The sequence below is a fragment of the Agelaius tricolor genome, unplaced genomic scaffold (genome assembly GCF_023055355.1).
Source record: "Agelaius tricolor isolate 1412-34295 unplaced genomic scaffold, bAgeTri1.0.p SCAF_1, whole genome shotgun sequence".
NCBI classification, from domain to species: Eukaryota; Metazoa; Chordata; class Aves; order Passeriformes; family Icteridae; genus Agelaius; species Agelaius tricolor.
In genome coordinates this window covers 103,366,971-103,387,306 of record NW_027269261.1, presented here as the reverse complement: position 1 = coordinate 103,387,306, position 20,336 = coordinate 103,366,971, and the positions used below count along the sequence as shown (strand labels likewise).

The following is a 20,336-nucleotide window of genomic DNA, read 5'->3' as shown; positions in this document are numbered from 1 at the left end:
TGGAAAAAACACGGCATTCACTGGGGGCTGTGCCTGTGTATGTGTGAGGGACCGGGACAACTGCCTTTGCTCCCAGGAATGAGGTTTGCGAAGCATTCGCACGTGATGAGGAGGAATGGGGCTGGGAGAGCCCCCGGCCCGGGTATCCGTGCCGGGGAGCGTCGCTTTCCCGTGCCAGCCCTGCTCCTCCTGAGGAGGTGAGGGGAGGGCGGCTTTCCTCGCTGCTCCCTGGGCAGGGGCTGAGGGCCGAGTTTCAGGGCTCGGGACGCTTTGGTGGGAGGCAAGGCGGAGCGCGGGGCTGGGGCTGCGGGGCGCTCCCCGCCGGGGGCCTGCAGCGCTCCTCCGGCTCAGCGGGGCCGGGCACAGACCGCGGGAAAGAGCATCGGGGTGCAGTTTGGCACGTCCCAGCCGTGCAGGCTGGACATGTATTTAGAGGATACATACAGCCCGGCTTACTGTGCCTGCAGTGTGTGTGCTCTCCCCCGGCATCGCTGGAGAGAGGTTTAGGGTTCTTACACCATCTGCGTAGCACAACGGAGCTTCCCCGTTCTCGTCAGTCCTATATTGGTATCTGTGTAAGGCGCACCCCGCACATTTGTTTCCCCCGCGCACGGAGACAAATCAGTCAGTTTTGTATCAGAGACTGATGGAGGTGTTTAAAATCAATTCACAAAGCCCATCTGGGAGTCTCTTTTTTCACGCTGAGAAAATCCGAAATGATTTAAAGGAGCGCCCTGCTCGCGCTTGACAGCCGAAGGCGAAGGTCCGTCTCCATCTTCGGGGGGGGGGGGGGGGGGAATGAAGACACACACGACATGACATGGGAAGGGGAAGGCAGGGTATTTTCGGTGCCTCTGCATATGTATGCGTTTGGGGTTCCTCCCCCCCACCCCCCCGCCTCAGCTGGATGCGTCAGTATTTTTCATTAAACCTCTGACATGCAATAAAATATCATTTTGAGCTTTAAAAAACGCCTCAGTTAAAATGCACTCTGCCCTTAAAAGACGAAGTCGATGGCGAGATTAGAGAGGGAAAGAAGAAGGAGCCTTTCCGTAGCAGCATTTCGAAAGTTTATTTGGAGGGGCTGTAAAGCACAGAAACCCTCCCGCGGGGAGCACTAACCAGTAGCCGTGGGGTGGGGAGAGGAGAAGGGCCGGGCAGTCGGACGGGGAGGCAGGCGGGGAGGCTGCGGGCTGCCTGTGCCGCTCTGCCCTTCGGCTTGCTCCGTCCTCGGAGCTACGCCGGTGCTTCCCACTGGTAGCCTATCCCGGCTTTTCCTGTCTTACGCGTGTGTGGGTGGTTATATATGCATCTATACCTATGAGTGTGCGTGTATAATGTCTGTATATTCGGGGAAAATCACCTAGCCAAAGGAGGGTCAGGAGGGGGCGAGCGGCAGACAGGGATTGATAGCGGCTACCTGCTGCAAGCGCAGAAAACTCTCGCGGAAGAAAGAGCGAGTTAAAAAACAAAAACCAAAAACAACAAAACAAACCCAAAACAAAATAACAACAAAAAAGTAACTTTGCAGCTTCACCGCCGGCCTCGCCGGTGGTGGCAGCAGCCCCGCGTGGTTTCCTACCCCTCCCCGCTGGGTACGGGAAAGGGATGGGAGGGGTAAAAGGCTGAAAAGTTTTCCGAGTTTCCTTTCTGTAGCTCAATAGAAGCCGCGGTGAGGTCCTAGAGAGGAACGGGGCAGGGTCCGTCTGTCTCTCTAAGCGAGAAAGTGACCGCGTTACCTGCGGAGCTCTCTCCAGCTGCCAGGACGCTCGGGTCCAGCGCGGACACGGGGAGCGGGCTGTCTGTCCGCTCCATGGCTGCGGGAGCTCGGGGCTCCCTTCTGGGGCCGCTGTCCCGGGCGCTTCCTCCAAAGCCGCGGCTGTCGGGGGTGTGGCGGGGGCGGCCGCGGGACCGGCGCTCCGCTGCGGCTCGGCCGCCAAGCCCCGCTCTTCGGCGCGGGGGCGCGGCCGCCTGCGCGCAGCTCCGCGCAGCGCCGGGAGCGCGGCTGCGGCTCCCCGCGGAGGCGAGAGGCCGCTGCTCCCCGCCTGCGCGGAGCCCCGCTGAGCCCATTGCCCGCGGCCGCGCCCCCGCGCTTCGCCCGCCGCCTCTCCGCCTCCTTTGGCGCTCCGCAGCTCCCCGCGGAGGGAGCGCGCAGCAGCCCCGGTGCGCTCCCGGCGCGGGAGGCTGCGGAGCCCCTGCGGCTGCCGGCGGGGGGCGCGGGGCGCGGCGCCGTCCCCCGCATCACTTCCCCGCGCTGCTGAACGAGCCGGGACAGCCGCGGGTCCCCCCGCGCTGGGAGCAGGGCAGCAGCCGCTGGCTTGGAAAGCTCTTCCCCGGTAACTTTGGATGCCAGAAGGAACGCCACGATTTCTTTACAAGGGGTGTTTGCAGAGCAGGGGTTTCTGTGTTGGGGTTTCTTTTTGTTTGTTTCTTTGTGGGTTTTCTTTTTGTTTGTTTTGTTTGCTTGTTATCTTTTCTTTCTCTGATGTGCTCACCCGTTGCTACGTGGTGAAGAATTACTGCCAAATAAAAAGTATAATGAATTGCAGCCGTAGCGTGCTGGTGCTGAAACGGTTAAATTTTTGGTGGTACCTTTTTTTTCCAGGACCATTATAAATGTTCTTGTTTAACAAGCCGCCGCATACACCACCTGCTTTTCTATAGAAAGTGTTACAAAGTAAAGCCCCTTGAATCCAACCTTAATGACATAAGCAGGTAATCTTTCTAGCGGGAGACTATCAAACTTCCTTAATGAGTAGTTCCACTTCATTACTGAAATACAGGCCTGGAAGCTACCTTTTTGTGTTCAGCTAACATGCCATGTATTGCTGAATGAATTTTTAGGCATCTTTTTAGTAATTCGGTGTAATTTTGTGTTAAATTCTCCTTGGAGAAAGGGCCAAAGCTAGAATTAAAACTGTTTTGTTGGACCTGCAAAAGTTGCTTCAAGTTACAGCCTTAAGTCACACATCTAAATATCTTAGCACAGAAGTGCTGCGTATAAAGTTATAAATAGCTTTATAGCTAAAGGTATATGGAATGGCTTCAAATTAGGAATGCTACTAAAGAGCTGGTTTATTAGGCTGTGATTAACCACTTTTGGAGGTAGGGTTACATTTAGCTGAAAATAGTTGTGGTGCTGCTAGAACTGATGTCTTTCTGTATATAAATGTCACCATGATGTGAAGATTTTAGGAAGCTATTACCATAAAGTGAATTAGGCTGATTTTGTGTATGCGAGGTGTGAGGTAATTGCAGAGTCTTTTATTTTCTGTATTCCTGGTTGTCATTTATTTGCAGAATTATTGCTGTTACTTGTGAAATAAAAATACTTGTGAAAGTATTTTTCATTTTGACACTCAAAAAAGATCATTGCTTTTTCAATGTGACTTTTGGCGAGGTATAGACCAGTCCTGTATAAATCAGTTTGGGAATGCGTTGAAATGTCTGTGTGCTTTAAGCTGATTGTAATGACCAGCATATGGAAAATGTCCTTATGAAAAAGGAGAGGGAGGGAGCATGCATCTTAATGACTGATTAATAGTACTTCAGAGCACTAAAAATCCCTCACTTTGTTTTAAGCAATGAAATTGTAAAGATTTATGTATTTACTCTCACGTATATGTGTGTCTGCTTATATGTGAATGGTAGAGAATCATTTGTCTGTTTACAAAAAAATAGCTAGTTGGGGTGGCAGATAATTTTTTTTAACAATAGGAAGAAGAACTATTAATCTGTACAAAAATTATGTTAATTCTATCACTTTTTAAATTTTGTCTTTTGTTCCTTAGTTTTAAATCCACCCTTGTTATGTTTAACAAGCTGTGGAATTTCATTTTTTTTCCTTTTTTTTAGTAATACTGCTGGACTCTAAAGCACAACAGACAGAGTTGGAATGGATTTCCTCTCCTCCCAATGGGGTAAGTACTGCAGGCAAAACTTAAGTTCCTAAAGATGAGTAGTCAGTTTATCAAAGCAGCTGAAAGACCTGCTTTAAACTAGTTCCCCCTCATATTTCTCTCAGTAATCATACCAAGTGTTTATGGCTTCTTCATTTTTAGAATGAAACTTCAGGTTACACTGTACAAATGTACAAGCCAATTAAAAGCAAGTGGCTCTTTGTAAACTTTTATTACTTTTTTGTTTTGTAGTGTATTTCTTTGTGCTGTACAAAGGATTACACTGTATGTTTATAACACAGTATTTTAAATCACTTTTTTTTCTCCCCTTAGTAACAACAGATCTGCTTCTGTGTGGAAACTTTCTAAAAATATGTTTTTCATTTTCTGTAGAATGGGTGATCATAAATTTGTTTACGATGTTTTCTTTGTAATTGAATAGCACAGATTGAAGTGCTCTAAAATAAAAACATTTTTACTGCAGATGTGTTTGAAATGACATTCCAAACTTGAAACATCCCCAAGCCTTGAGGAGCTTGATATCTGGAACTAGGCACGAATTATGTGGTTAAGGCCACCTCCAGCTTGCGTACAAATTAATCTTATGGCATTCTATGAAATGTACCATTGTAAATTACACCATTAGAAAATGAGATGTTTAGAAACATCAGTTTTATTGTCTTATTTATTATATATGTAAAGTTGGGAAATGCTTCTTTCAGTCTGAATTAAAAATGTTATAAAACCTCTTATTCCTCAAGCCTTGAGGAAGAACATTTTCAGAAAGATATAATGGATATATTGTCCTGTCTTAACTCAGTCCTATATGAACTTAGTCTGACAAATCATAAATTACATGGACAGTTCTTGCTCATGGAAACAGTCTTGCTGGATCTATTGTGACGCCTTGCACGAACAGGAACTTGGGGGATCAGTCCCTTAATCTTCAGTTCATTAAGAAATCTGAAGCCAGAAGAGCGTGAAGTGTGAGTAGGGATATAAAAGTGTAACAAATCCTTTAAATAAGAATGAAAATGTGGAAGTGTCTTTCTTTAAAAGCAAGATTGTAGTATCAATACAAGCATAAACTGGGAACTAATCTAAGGACTTCAGAGGGAATGGAACCCAGGCTCAGTGTGTGTGATGGCCAATAACCTCAGCATTAGTTGCTTGCACTGATTGAAGCCTTTGCCAGAGGAGTTTGGAAGATTACCTTGGTGGCACTTATATTAAGCTAACCTGTAGATAATGAAAGACATGTCAGCACATGTTCCACATCATCATACTGAAACATGAAAGTAGGGTCCAATTCCACAAATAGTGAAAAGTGAGTTTCAGAGGTAGAAGTGAATTTCAATCACAAATTAAAAGTGAATCAAAACTAATGGCTAGATTTGCATGTGTGGAAGTGTTCAGAAAAAGTTGTCTGTAAATTAACATAAAACTACCATTTTAATAATATAATTTTGAAAATAAATGTTTTTATAATTTTAATTACTGAATTATTTACTATGCAATAAAGACTTCATGGGAATGAGCACAGAGAGAAATTTTGAGAGAAACTACTGCATAATCACAGTAGAGAATATATCAGTCAGACACTCGTTAAATGCCTCATTCAACTGCAAATGCTACATTTAATGCTGTTAGGATAACGAAGAAGTTAAAATACCATAAACTGAAACCAATAGAACAGGGCATATTCAAACAGATTTGCATGTATAGCACCATATTTTGCAGCATGACAAAGAAAAGTGGAGTTTTCTTTCTGTGAAATTGTTCACTATAAGAAAACTTCAATGGATGGTGGTCTCACCTGCCGTAGGTGAAAACATCTTGAAGTACTGATACGTATTTTTTTTGCTGCAGACACTCTGTTTGCATAATTGCATCATAAATCACATTTCCCTAATTTTTTTGCTTTGGCAAAATATGGAAAAATAGTTCCAGGGCTTAATGCTAGGGATCACAAAAAGCAGTGGTTCTTGTGTGAATTTATTATTTTCTTTAATTGTAACATAAGAATCTCTTTGATGCCAGCTAGTCTCATGTAGTAGGATTTTGACTCTGAGAAAACACATTTGTGTTGTATTACGAAGAGTAGGTTGATTTTGTAAAATGTATTTTGTTTGTTGCTTTCTTTTTTGTTTATTTCAGTTTGTTGGTTTTTTTTGAGGAAGAATGGGGATTTGTTTTGGTGGAGCAATCCACATCAGAACTCAAGGAGACAGGTTCTGTTGTGTGGTGCATGAGAGTCACTTTCATGTCAAAGATGGAATGCATTGTCTTACTGAATATCTCCTTGCAGAATCTGGCTTGGTGTTTTAAGGGAAGAATGCTTGCACAAGATAAAATATAAAACAAAAAAAGCCCCTGAAACCATCTCAAAGAAACCTCAAAGGACATAGCATTACCTGGCAAAATTTTAGGCTTTATGCCTTTTTTGTCATCTTGATGGGATTTTTTTTTTTTAATGGGGAGATGTTTTTTATTATCGTAGTATAGCCAAAACCCTCTCAGTCCAGGGCCCCGTTTTTTCTAGCTCTTATAGAGGTGAAAAAAATTACTCATTCAGCTCTAATAAATCTGTTATGAAGATAGACATTCTTTTGTTCAGAGGTTAATACTGTTCCATATGCAATCACTTCAGTTAACTCCATGAGCATTTAATAATCTATTTCAATCATTTAATTCCATATGCATATAATATATAATACTGTATATATCTCATCTGTATTAACTGTAGGTCCTTGAAATGCACTTTGATATTTCCAACTTCTGCGCATTTCAGCATCTGCAGCTGTGATATATTTTGTGGTGATAACTCCCAGCATCAATTCAGCCACATCTGTTTTTTCCTGAAACAGACAACATTAAAATGGTCTCATTTGCTGTCAAATAGGCTTGCAGAGAAATGTACACTGTGTGACTCCTGATCTGGGAAGCCAATGCCTTCCATGCTTGGTTGCCGGCATGAGGAATGTCAGTGGATGCTCTCTCCTGCAGAGGTGCCGACTATACAAGGCCCACAAAGCACTTAAGCATGTGCTTACCATTAAGCTCATAAGTACAGTCACTGATCTTAAGCGTGAGCTTAAGTGCATTATTGACACAGGGCCAGAGGGCTGAGTGCCATCCAGAGAAGTCATGGTTCCCTGTATCCTGGGGTGGCGATAGCTCACCCCCCTCCTCTAATTTACTACAGCTGCAGTTTCTGCAGGCACTGAAATGCTACAAGAAATGTGAAAAAAGGTGAGAGATGAGGATTGTTTTGGTTACACCTGGGCAGATCTGCCTGGTTGATTTCAGTGGAAGGTTTGCCATTGCTGGAGGTGCAAATTCCCACGCTACCAAAGGCTGTTAAAGACTCTGGGATTGTTAAAGGCTTACCAGCTCGTTATTCAGTTGGTAACCTAAAGAGAGAGAATCAACAAAACTCAGGCTTTGAACCAGAGAGCTTTCAGTCATACAGGTTGTTTTTAATTCTGTGTGTAGTCTCATGGTTCATTTGAACTGCCAGCTAAATGAAGTTTGCCCCTTCTAATAGGGGTGCAGCCACTGGACAAACAGTGGCTACTTATGTTTTCAGTTTGTAAATAAAACAGAAGGTACACTGAAAGAAAGGGAGACAATTAAAATGTTTTCTTTCTTTCTTTCAGATTTTTAATTCTGTCAATTTTCTCTTGCCCTCTCTCTATGCCATTTCGATCACATAGGGGTGGGAATCATCTGACTCATGAGTTTCAGGACCTGATCCCATGCTTTCTATATACAACTGCAAGTTTCACTGGAAGCTTTATATGCATGAGTTTTGTGTACTCTAATGCTAAGCAATTTCAGTTTCTAAGATTTCACTGACATTAGGTTTCTTTGAAAGAGAAGCTGCCTCACTCCTTTTGGTCTTTGCTCGCTCAAAACCCATTGTGACATTAAAGAAGTGTGTGTGAGCTCAGGGTGAAATCAGAACTTGGTATGCTAAACAGCCTTTTCTGAAGCTGCCCCATTTCAACTGTGCCCATGATATGACAATGATTTTTAGAAGTATTGGGGAAAGACATGAAAGGAGAGAGAGCCTACTCCTGTATTAATATATATTTTCTTCATTTAGGTGCTTAACAGTATTTTTAACAACTTACTGTTAAAAAGAAGGGAAATGTGAGTTGTGCAAAACTTCTTTAAATACTCAGTAGTTAAAACTGGTGACATACTTCTTGTTTATTACTAACTGTTTGTTATCATTTTAGTGGGAAGAAATTAGTGGACTGGATGAAAACTACACTCCTATACGAACATACCAGGTATGCCAGGTGATGGAATCAAACCAAAACAACTGGCTTCGGACTAACTGGATTGCAAAAAGCAATGCACAAAGGATTTTTGTAGAACTGAAATTCACTCTGAGGGATTGTAACAGTCTTCCTGGAGTTCTGGGGACTTGTAAAGAAACTTTTAACTTGTATTATTATGAAACAGACTACGACACTGGCAGGAGTATCCGAGAAAACCAATATGTAAAAATAGACACTATTGCAGCAGATGAAAGTTTTACCCAGGGTGATCTTGGGGAGAGAAAAATGAAACTTAACACAGAGGTGAGAGAAATTGGACCTTTGTCCAAAAAAGGATTCTATCTTGCGTTTCAGGACGTAGGGGCCTGCATTGCTTTGGTCTCTGTCAAAGTCTACTACAAGAAGTGCTGGTCCATCATTGAGAACTTAGCTATTTTTCCTGACACAGTGACTGGCTCAGAGTTTTCCTCTTTAGTTGAAGTGCGAGGAACTTGTGTCAGCAGCGCGGAGGAGGAGGCGGAGAACTCGCCGAAGATGCACTGTAGCGCGGAGGGAGAATGGTTAGTGCCTATTGGAAAATGTATCTGCAAAGCAGGATACCAGCAGAAAGGAGACACGTGTGAACGTAAGTAAACACACAGCTTCCTGTAAATTGTAGGTCATGTTCTACCAGATTTTTCTGTTGGGTTTTTTTTTTTTAATTTTTTTTTTTTTGCTTTTTTAAAAGAGAAATGCATCATCAGTCTGCTTTTAAGGTTTTCAGATCCTCAATCTGTGAAGTTCACACTGGTTAATCTAAATCAGTCAGTCCGATTATGAAAATCAGTGGTTGTGCAATGCAGTTTTAAATTGAAAGAAAAAGGTTGAAGTCGTAAGTATAAAGACAGGTTCAGGACTAAAATTATTAACTGATTAATGTGTTGCTTGTACCTTTTGGTAAGGCTGAGTAAATCATACCTATCACAGAACATTGTAGCAATCATGTCAGGTATGAGTAGGTAAACAGTTTGTTCTTTCACATGATCCCTGACATAATTATAAGGAAGCTAAAATGGATGTAGTAGACAGAATGGGTGTGGTTAGTAAGGGGAAGAATACACCAAAATCAAAACCGAGCTAGAGGTTTATTTCAAGTGTGTAAAAACTAAATGCAAGACAGATACTTCAAATAGAATATCAAATTTTGAGAATAAAGTATGATATGCTTTCTATAATTTTTTTTTTCCACAAAACTAACTCTAAATTTTTGGCTTTCAGTTGAATCATTGTGATTATTTTAAAATACTAGCTGATCAGAGACTATTGAGTTGTACTTCCTGATTCAAGACTAATTCAGTTAACCATGTTTCTAGAATTATACTTACCCTTAGCCTTGCTGTTACTGGGGCTACAGGCATAAGATATTTCTGCTTAGCATGAGAAAAAAATATTTTATTGTCTTTGCTTCCAGTAAGAACAAGAGAATCTGCAGTTTGTTTGGAGACAGGTATTTTCATGTACATTTAATACAAGGTCTATAATTTTTATCACAAGATAATACAAGGAGTTCTATCACCATATGTTTATTGCAAGATAGGCAGATGTTTGTTGATGAGAAATATTGTAAGTGGAAAAGTGGAAGAGCCCCCACAAATCCATGAAGAGGAGAAATTTACATCATCTCAAAAACAAAGCTGGCAGTGCTCACTGAGTCTGAGGTGCTTCAGTCTGATGAGGACTTCAAAAACTGTAGAGGATAAGTAAATGAGTCTCTTTATTAATAGTTTGTCCACATGAAAAAACACAGTTCTGCTTTTGATGAGTTTCTATGAGGAAATTCAGGAGAAGGTGAAGTGAGTGGAGTTGATCTGAGGTCTTTGTAGCTCGACACAAATCTTTCATTGTTCTGTTGGGAAAGGATGAAGTCTTAAACACTGCAGAGGGTGATCTCATTAGGAGTAATTGTAATGTGAAAAACTGCCCCGGCAAAACTGTTCAGTAGACTGTATTAGAGGTCTGTTAAAAATATTAAGTGCTGTGTCCCGTAGAAGTCTGTGTTGAGGTTTTAGATTTTTTTTTCTGAGTGACTGATTTTTTTCCTTTTTTTAGTTAACTTGCTCTTGATTACAGACCTAGTTATCTTTGATGTAATTAATATACTAATTTTATTTGACTTTATTTGACTTTCAATAAGGGAGAGAAAATATCCCAAAAAACCCCCAGTGTATGTTAGGAAGGGGGTGGGGGACATGAGCTGAGTGAGCATGGCAGGGACGGATAGAGAAGAAATTGATGTTTGGTGACTGGAATTCAAGTAACCTATTTTTTTGAACAGGCTTCTTAATTTCTAACCGCGCTGATGTTGACAAAAGAATTAAATGATAACTTGTACTTGAGCCTGGTGGCGTGCTCATTTGCAAGAACATTTCCCATTTTTGGCTTGCTTCCAAAGCAATCGCTAGGAGAACACGCTACTCTGGAAGCAGTCCAGAGGATCATTTATGGTATTTTTCCTCTTTTCTTTCAGTGATCCTGTTAAGAGTTTCAAAACAAACTCTGGCCCCATATTGAGGCAGCCTAATGTGTTGGAGAGGGAAAAGGTGGTGGGCAGGCACTCGTCGAGTGCGCGCCGAGTCGGCAGCTCCAAGTCAGACCGATCTGGGTGACGGTGGCGCACGCTTGTAATTGCTCTCTGCGTGTCCTGTCTGGGCTCGAGGATGTTATTAAGTATGATCAGCTATGGAGTGACCGATAATGCAGCTGGCACACTGATACTGCGTCTGTTTTTTGTGACAGATACTGAGAGAAACTTATCTGTACATTGACACTAATGCAACTGGCTATCTGTTACTGTCAAGCTGTGTAACAGATCAAGAGGAAGCAAGCTGGTGTGTGCTTCCTTAACCCAGAGCTTTTGTAGCCCTGTCTGAGGGCTCACTTCTGCAAATACTTTGTACCTGGCATGCTGTGTGACTTCTTTGGGACTACTCAGGGCAGAAAGTATTGTGCTCTGTCAGGATGGGCAGACGTCTGTGATTCTTCTCTCACACTTGCTAAAGCTCTGCTGAATTAGCACAGTAGGATTGTCTTTTAAAGATACAGAATAATACCTTATCTGTTGTAGCAAAGGTGGAAGTAGATGGCCACATTGTTGTTCCAAATATCTCTTCAGCCTGTAACTCAGCAGGGATTTTCATTTGTGTTTTGCTAGCTTGATTGGCTGTCTGTGATTGAATAATGTGTTCCTTTTGCATACAGCTCCTCTCCTGTTTGTGAAATTTATTGAGTTCAGATACTCAAACAATTGAATTTTGATTTATACACAACTCTGCACTGGATGCATTTATTTTTTTTTTTTTAATGAATGTAAGTAACTTGTGGTGCTGGGAAGGATAAGGAAGAAAACAATCATGAGTGGTGAAACACGTAATCTGGAAAATAAGGTCCCCTGTGTTCCCTCTTCATTGCTTGATCTTTCAAACTGAGTTTTTGTTTGGTTTTTTTTCCTTTTGGATGTACACTGATTACTTCTCACTGTACAAGTGCCAAAGAATCCTTGTGACCTCAGTGGTCTAAAACATATGTAAGAGAGCCAAATTTCAGAGGGCTCACAAATGCAATTTAAAGCAAAATCTTAAAGCTATGTGAAACAAACATGAGGAAAGCAGGTGAGCCTCTGAACTTTCAGCTGCAGATTGTTTTGCTTCTGTACAAGGAGACTCTTTCCTGAGTGTTGATCTTAGATCTGATGGTGTGTAGGGCTAGACTTAGGTGTGGAAATCGTACATTTTAAAGGATTATCTTGAAGGGTACCTAGCAGCAGTACCAGCAAGGTACTTAGACATATTTAGTTCTCCTAACACTATGTATTGTATCTATTATGGAAAAAATCCCCATCTAATCAACCAAAAAACTGTCATCCAACCAACTAAAAAAACCCCAGCCACAAAAACCCAATGGGCTTCTCTGTAACTGTAGTGGACTCCCAGTAGGTCTAACTTGGAATTTTCTCACAGTGGAGTTCATTTGATATGTTATGCACGTAAAGGAATACACTGTGATCAGTGATTGATATTTGAAGGTGAAAATAATTCTACGAGAGCTTCTACTATAATGTATTTTCCATCTGTTTCATGATAGTTGAGGGTGGAGAGGGAGAGAATTAAATTTATTTAATCAGAGCAGTAGAGTGATATTTCAGAAAGTATGAAGCTTTTCTTAAATATTACTGAACTGAGAAATTGCATAGATCACTGGGCAACAAGTCCAAAAAACCAAATTCCTAGGGAAAGCCAAATGGATGCATTTTACTGTTAAACCTATTATAATACTGTATGCATTAACAGTTGTTTTATTGGCCTCCAAATGAGGAGGGGATTATAGCTATTTGCACATTTTGTCTTGGTGAGGTAAAAAGGGAGCTACAGGCTTTTCTTTCCAAACTTTGTCAAGTGCTATACACTGTGCCAGAGAGCAAGCTGCATCTGTTCCTTCTCTTTTTTCTTCTTGGGACAAACATTTTATCTCTTCACTTTGTGAGATATTACTTGATAACAGATCCAGAAACTGAATTTGCCTTATGTGCAACATATTTGTGGTAAAGTATGTATGGTTGTGTTTTTTTTTAATTTTTTTTTTTTAATTTCTTGATTGTTTTCTTTTTTAATGTTACTCCATTTTTCCATTTAGGAGCTTACGTGCCACATGTTTATTAATGAGGACAATGAATTAAGATGGGAATGTGAATAAGTTGTAATTAAAACAAATATTACTATGCTTCCCAAAAGCCCAGGTTGCACATATTGTGAATTGGGTGTAGAGTTCAGCTCAGGGTGTGTGTCACAGATGCGCGTGACCTGCAACTTAAGTAACCTATGCTGACATTCCTGCATTTTCAAGTTGAAAATTTTTTGATTTGTGAAGATGAGGAACATGGTAAAAAACTTTTCAATGGCATTTATATCATCAGGACTTTAAATGTTTCCTCTTTTGAAGAAGAGTTACCTTTCTTCCATTTGCTTCCAGAATTACTCTAGGGAAGAGAATGTAATTAGTTTCAGCTAATTGAACCTGAGCAGAGAATGAGGGTATCTCTGTGTCACTGAGTCTTGTCGTTTTCTCAGAAGCCCGTAGAAGTTCAACAGCAGAGCATCTATCTCCTTCTCTTTTTATTCCCTAACATATTAAATAACTTTTCTGTTCCTTTTTAAAGAAAGACCAGTGGGATCTGATATCAGGCACCACATACTGAATATTAACTATTTGATTAAAAAAAAAAGTTTAAAAGGTAGGTATCCTTGCAAAGGATCCTAGCAGGGTTCAGGAAAATAAACTAGATACTTTAAAGTGAAAGTAAGACCTTTTAGCTAGATAGTCAAGAATTACTGAAGGTATTTCTAGCATAAAATAGAGAGCTTTAATTTCTGCTTCAAGCCCCTTCTATAATTTGTAGAAAGTTGAATGTTTTGGCTATCATTCACCCTATAGTCTTCTGACTTCCTTCTTGTCAGGGAGATGTGGTACAAATATATATTTTCTTGCTATATCTTCCTTTCAAAACAGTCTAGTGTTCATAAAGAGGATGATTTTTACAAATTTATTTGTCTCTCTTAAGTAATTTGGATTTCTTTGACCTACTTTGTTCATGTTCTTCAGCTTTCTGGATGTGAAAGCACAGGGGATAGAAAGGGAAAGGAGCTATGTCCACTGTTAAACATGACCTCTTTGGAAGTATTTTCCAAATGAAGTAACACAAAATGGCTGGTGTTCTCTCTGGTCAGGGCTGGCCATTCACTGAAACAAACTGATGCCTTTATGCTTCATAAAATCTGTTCCAGGTCTCTTCTGTGTTGTCTTTTGGCCCTAAGATACAATTGATTTTTTGTAGCGTTGCTTTGCCTGAAGTATCTCAATTAGTTTGATAAGTCTGATTTTAGGATGTCATAGTTTTGGTGATACAGCATTCTCTCCCAAATGTGACAAAGAGATGGGAGAAGTAAAATGATGAGAAGTCAAAGTGATAAATAATGAAGGCAGTCAAAACCATCTAGTTTTCATTGATAATGCCATCTGAGTGATCCTTAAAACAAATTAACTGCAGAGCTACTGACAGGTTTAGTTCACAATAAACTAGTAGATTTGCTCCAGAAGAGCTGAAAGGGGTGAAATTGCAGATGCACATGGGCAATCAGGAGCCCACATCCTAGAAGTGGGGTTGTTGGATCATGCAATTGAATGTAGAGCTCTTTCTCTCTCCAGCCTCTTCTCCTCTGCCCTCTGGCCTGTCCCTCTTCCCAGCTTCAGCTGTGTCCAGGAATTAATTTTCATTTTGCATTTTACTTGAGGTTTGATGAATAAGAATTTCTTCAACTTAATTTGCTGCGTGGTTGTTGCTTGGGTGTTTTTTTGGTCAGATCAACTGCTGTGCGCAGATTTTGAAATGAAAACAAAACCAGCAATGAAATCTAAGAGAATTTTAGTAATATCTCCTTTAGTTACAGGAGAAGCACTAAAACTGTCTGTTTTACGGGTCTGGGATGCCACTACTGAATTAGCTACAGTTGCTCAACAGCTGGGCCATTAACTCCTTAGCCATAAAGTGTGTCTGCTGTTTGTTCTAAATGAAGCTTTAGTTGGTATTTAGAGGTGGAATCTCATCCTGTCAAGTCTGTTGCCCAAAACCATACGTTTTGCTTCTAAAACAAACTTTTCTGCCCAGAAATCTTTTGTGAAGGGTGCAATAGGGGTCTAATGGCTTTGCTATCGTTTTCTAAGTTTGCTGTGTTTCTAAGTATAAACAAATTTTCCTACATGAAAAAGAAGCTGCTTGCTTGGAAATTCTGAGAGGGTTTTTTGATTTGTTTGTTTTGGTGTGGGTTTTTTTTGTTTTGTCCAGGGTTTCTGTTAACCTTTCAGAATTAGCCACTAAAAATAAATCTAAGTATTTTTTAATTTCTGAGTGCAAATGGGAGAAGTCATATAATCCTCATTAGGAGTATCATAAGTGTACATGCATTCCATTAAATATGACTATTAGCTTTTTAAGAAAAAGTGAAGCAAAACCCATCCAGAAAACAAGGATTCAGGAACTGAGAAAAGAGAATTAGTAGGTTACAGAGAAACTGAAAGTAGGGATCAATTAATGGAAGAACTGATCACAGAAAAGAGAAGAACATGTTAATAACTACTTAGCTAATTACTTCATGTATCTGTAAAACATCTATTATGTCTGTGGTGAAATGCTGTTGAAAGTTGTTCAAGAAACCTGTGGTTCAAAGTATAAATTTTTCTTTGAAAATAAGGAAACTTAAGGGCTGAATTTGTGGTTTTTATTTAAGAAGTGAGACAACCATATGGCAAGATCTATGTTTGGTATAGAAGCTGAAAAAAAAAAGGAAATTATGTGGGCAAAATGTTTGGTTAACTAGATTAGGTTTTGAATTTTGATGCATCCCAAACTTCCTCTGTTATTGTGAAAATATTTGCTCCTCAGCAACAGTTCCTATATATTAAGCAGTATTAAATCCTTAACAATATCTTTCTGTTTTTACTTGAGAAACTGTGGAGATAGTTTTAGTGTAGGTTTTCAGTTAATATGCTTGTACTGTAGAGTAAAAGTTAATTCTTGCTTCTTGACTTCTCAGCTGGTTTGCCCTATACTATGCAAGCTCTGTCTGCAATGCTAATTTAGTTATTAAAGACAATAAGTTGTACAGAGTTTATCACAATAAACTATGTGTATTGACACTTTTTACATTGAAAACAAATAAAACATATTCAGATTAATATCTTTAAAGTAAAAATGGATTTTTTAAAGTTTTATAATAAGCTATATAAGTTATATGTATATAACTTAATTGTGTTGTTTTTTGCCTCTCCTAGAGGTACTGTAAGTATTACTTCTGTCAAAAAACTTAAGACTGCAACCAAATTGAGAGTTAAACAGTTTGTAGGAGTTTCCTTTTTGAAGAATTAGGAAAGTATATTCAGGGAGCTTATTAAAAGCCAAGCACTTGAAAGGAAAAAAATGTAGATGATTTCTACTGTAATCCTTCACAGAGTGTTGTGGCATCAAAGAGAATCCAAAAAAGGGCAGGTTCACTATTTAGGTCAGCATTACCTGTCTTTAACTTCATAAAAAGAAACCCCTCTTTACAGAATGGTGTGTCTAATTTCTTCTATAACATAGCATTATTGTGCAAACAGCAGCAGTAGCAAATGCATTTAAGACATTTTTATTTAAGATGTTCCTTAGAGAAGCTTTTATCCCTGTGCACTTCCTAATCTTTGTGCTGCTGCTGTCTGTCACAGTGAGTTCTCTTGTCCCTAATATTAATGAAAAATACATGTTATATGTGGAAGTGAATAGTATCCAGTTAATAGTTCACAGCAGAAACTGTGGTAATCTTGTGTTTCATTTCTTGCTCTCAGACACATCAGCAATGTGTGCCTGGTGGCTCTGGTGAAAGTATTTCTGTATACATTTCCTCTCATGACTGCTTCTGACTTCACAGTCTCCCTAAAAAACACAACACACCAACAAAAAGGAGAGTGTTTGTTAAATATTTAACACTTTTTTCCTTCTATTTTTCTTCATTAAGAAGAGATTTTCCATTTAGGAAAAATTATCTCAATGACTGTATATGCTCTTTGGAAAATTTTGCTTAATATCAAGCTAATTTATAAGTCTAATTCAGAGTAGCAAAGGCAACCAAGTATAAAACTTGCATGCAGTAAGAATTGGGTTCAAAAACTGTATTTCTTGAGTTTATATCCTGTCAGGGCATGTATTTGTACATTTTTATTCAGCTGGGTGGCCCCACTGCTTGTCTTAAGGAGGATAAAGTTGCTCAAATCTCTAACAAACATCAGGGTTTTTTACTCAGGGTAATTTGATACTTTAATCTCTTAATTTTTGTGATTTGGGTTAGTTACATTTGTCTCTTGGCAATACATGGCTCTCCTGCAATAATAGTACCAAGCATTTTTCCAGTAAAAGTCTAATTAACTGCAATTGTTAATATCATCTGATACCAGTGCATACCTCAAATGTGTGCAATTGATGGGAAAAAGAAGGAAGTACATGATTGAGAAACATAATTACTGTTGATATTTTGCAATGCATTTAGTATAATAAATGCAAAAGTTATTTTCTTGTTGTAATTGTGAAGTACACTAAGGCTTTAGAGAGGCTGGACTAAGTCTACAGCTGGCTGACTGCTGCTATTTTCTTTTAATCAAAAAAAATTCTGATACTATGTATTACCATAAATAAACATACTGAGAAAGTGTAAAAATGAGGTTTCTACTTTTCACTAAACAAGTTATAAGTGTTTTAAGGAGGTAATGCCTAATGCAGGAAGCTATCTGAAGAATTGCAGGCTGAGGCACCATCCCCAGAATTTAATGGAAAGAATCCTATTACTTAATGAGAGTAACATCATATGTTGATGTTTTCCTACTGAGGAAAGCGCTAAACTTTTAGGTAAGTGTAAGCATATACTTAAACTTGAAACTTCTACGTTGATGAAACATATTTAAATGAATGCTTTATTAGAATTTTAAGAATTGCAATATTGTGCTGCTATAAATGTATACAGAGAAGTGAATATAAACAGGACCCTAAAATTCCACTGATGATACATTTCCCACTGGTGAAATTTACAATCTCTAGCATAATCAGTGGCTATAACTTGTTGTTATTCTTTCCTTGCATGTAGTATGATATGTGATGGAGTGTGAGCACCAGATGACTGATGTTCATTTTGCAGTGGATGGAACACAGTGGAATAAACTCATGTGAGGGGGTCAGGTGGTGTTTGGAAGTCTGGCAGGTGACTGAAGGGGTGTCCTCATGTGGCCTCATATGGCTATATGCATGTGACCTGCTGTACATTCCCCTTCTTTGTCTCACTGCAGGTGTCCTCAGAATGTGACTGAGCTGCAAGTGTCCCCTGAGAGTTGCTAGAGCTAATTTTTTCTCAAATGACCATGTATATGCTTTATTTCCAGTCTTATAACATATTGCACACAACATATTATGCACATATTGTGCATGTTTTCCTATGGAAATCTAAACCCATTTGTAGGAGAGGGCAGGATGTCCTTCATCCACTTCTGATGGATCATCAAAACAAAACTCAGGAGTTGTATGGAACTTGTATTAATGATCTGATTCGCTTGACCTGAAAAGTTAAAATAACATGGAGCCTCCAATCCTCCAAATCCCTCAGTTTACCAGCTAATGTTCATTTGTGGGTAGTAAACATAGTATTTTTTTTTAACTTCCTGACTATACCAGTTTTTTTTTGGTTTTTTTTTTCACTAAACTATTTAAATTATTATATGGTTAGATTTTGAGACAAAATGATACATTTAATGAAAATGTGTGTGGTGCATATTTGAATCAATTTGTGTCCACAGAGGGATATAGATGGTGTTGAGAAACTCATTAAATCTCTAATATAAAATATTGGAGTCCTTGCTTAGCTACCATGAAAATTCTTAAAGAATGTTGGCAACAGGCTTTGTAAGTGAAGTTTATGGTATTCCTAAAAGTTTGGCAGTTTGTGTGCCAAACGGCTCAGCTCTGTTAATGCTGGAACAAATTGCATGTTCAAAAATTTGTCTGTGGGACATGGTCTGAGTGGGCAACGTGTGTCTGTGGTCACTGGCCATATTTACATGACCTCACTCAACTCATGTTGTCCAGGCTTAGGGCAATTATTTTTCTTGCTGAGGACAATTTGAGCTTGCATCTCTTGCTTCAAATAGAGCATGTCTCTTAGCCAACATGCAGTCACTGTTGGAAGGTTTTATTAACTACTGCTGAAACTTGTTCTGCTCATAGTGTAGCAGTTAGAACCATTCATATGGAGTGACAGATTCCAATGCCTTAGGTTATGAGCTTTCTTTTTCATATATTTTTATATATATATATATATATATATATATATATATATATATATATATAAAACACAGACATGCATATAAAATATAAACCATTTAATCTTTACTATTTGTGCTCTAGTGTTTCCAATGTTGACATAAATTTGTTTTGATTAATTACTTGCATTGTGTATATATGTATGTATTTATTAGGTGAATGGTAGAAGTGGAGAAAAAGTTCTACTGATTTTTTTTTTTTTTTGCTTACAAGGGTGATGTGTTTGTATGTCAAAGCAAATGGAGATGTATTGATCTTTTCCCTTGTTTCTGTTAGAATGCATAGCTTTGTTTGAAGTCTTAAAATATCAAGTAATAAAATGTAACTAGAAAGAAAAAGGTTGTATGGAACAGATTTTTTTTTTTAAGATAATATTTGGTATTTTGTTTTTAATTTCTGCATCGAGATAGTTTTGGGATGTGACTGGAATACTTTCAAAGAGATAGTATTCTTACTTGATTTTATTTTTTTGGATCAGGCCCATGATACAGCCTCTTAGCTGATATCAACCATTGAATCTTAGATATTTGATTTCTCATGTTTCAAAATGTCAACGTATTTTTTCTTGATCGATTTATTTGCACAGTAAAGAAATGAATTAACTCTCCATTTTATTTTTTTGTTCAATTTATTGAAAAGGTTTGTTCCATATCAGTAGCTCTTCAGGAAAAAATAACATTCATTATATTATTTACTGAGTATATTATAATTGTGACATTGTTCTGTGCTGGTTATGCAAGAGCACATTTGTCTGTTATACAGAGAAATTGACATCTTTCAAAGTGTGGTCAGTTTTATTGGCACTAACTAGAAGAAAAGAGTAGTGATAAAGTCCTTCCAAATGATAACTACAGGAAATGGATATTGTTTTAACTGTTAGCAAATCCCAAAGCTTCACATTTTCACCTAATTATCTCACCTATGGACATCTCAGCTGGATTTCATCTGCAGTCTGATGCTGGGAAGTGTGAAAGTATTGTGCTTAAAATCATAATCAGGGCTGAAAATCATGTCCCCTTGTGCAGATGGAATAGAATTCTCAGTCTGTGATCTCTGACTGTCTCTTCTCTTTACTTAACACTTATCATTAGTTGCATACCACCAAATTTTCTCATTAAAAGGCATAATTTTTTTGTCTTTATCATGTATATGCTTGTCTGTCTGCTTTTGTTTGTCAGTTAAAATAAGTCTCTGCTTGTCCTGTTATTGAAAAAATCTTGTCAG

At 39.1% G+C, this 20,336-nt stretch overlaps 1 protein-coding gene across 5 annotated transcripts in view; it reads left to right on the top strand.

The window, feature by feature from the left end:
• EPHA7 (EPH receptor A7) overlaps positions 1-20,336 on the top strand; it is a 166,018-nt gene that overhangs the window by 518 nt on the left and 145,164 nt on the right. For all 5 annotated transcript variants that reach the window (XM_071445946.1, XM_071445936.1, XM_071445945.1 and 2 more), the window contains exons 2-3: positions 3,856-3,920; positions 8,144-8,813. In XM_071445946.1, coding sequence (XP_071302047.1) covers positions 3,856-3,920; positions 8,144-8,813 — 735 coding nt within the window. The remainder of the gene's footprint in view (positions 1-3,855; positions 3,921-8,143; positions 8,814-20,336) is intronic.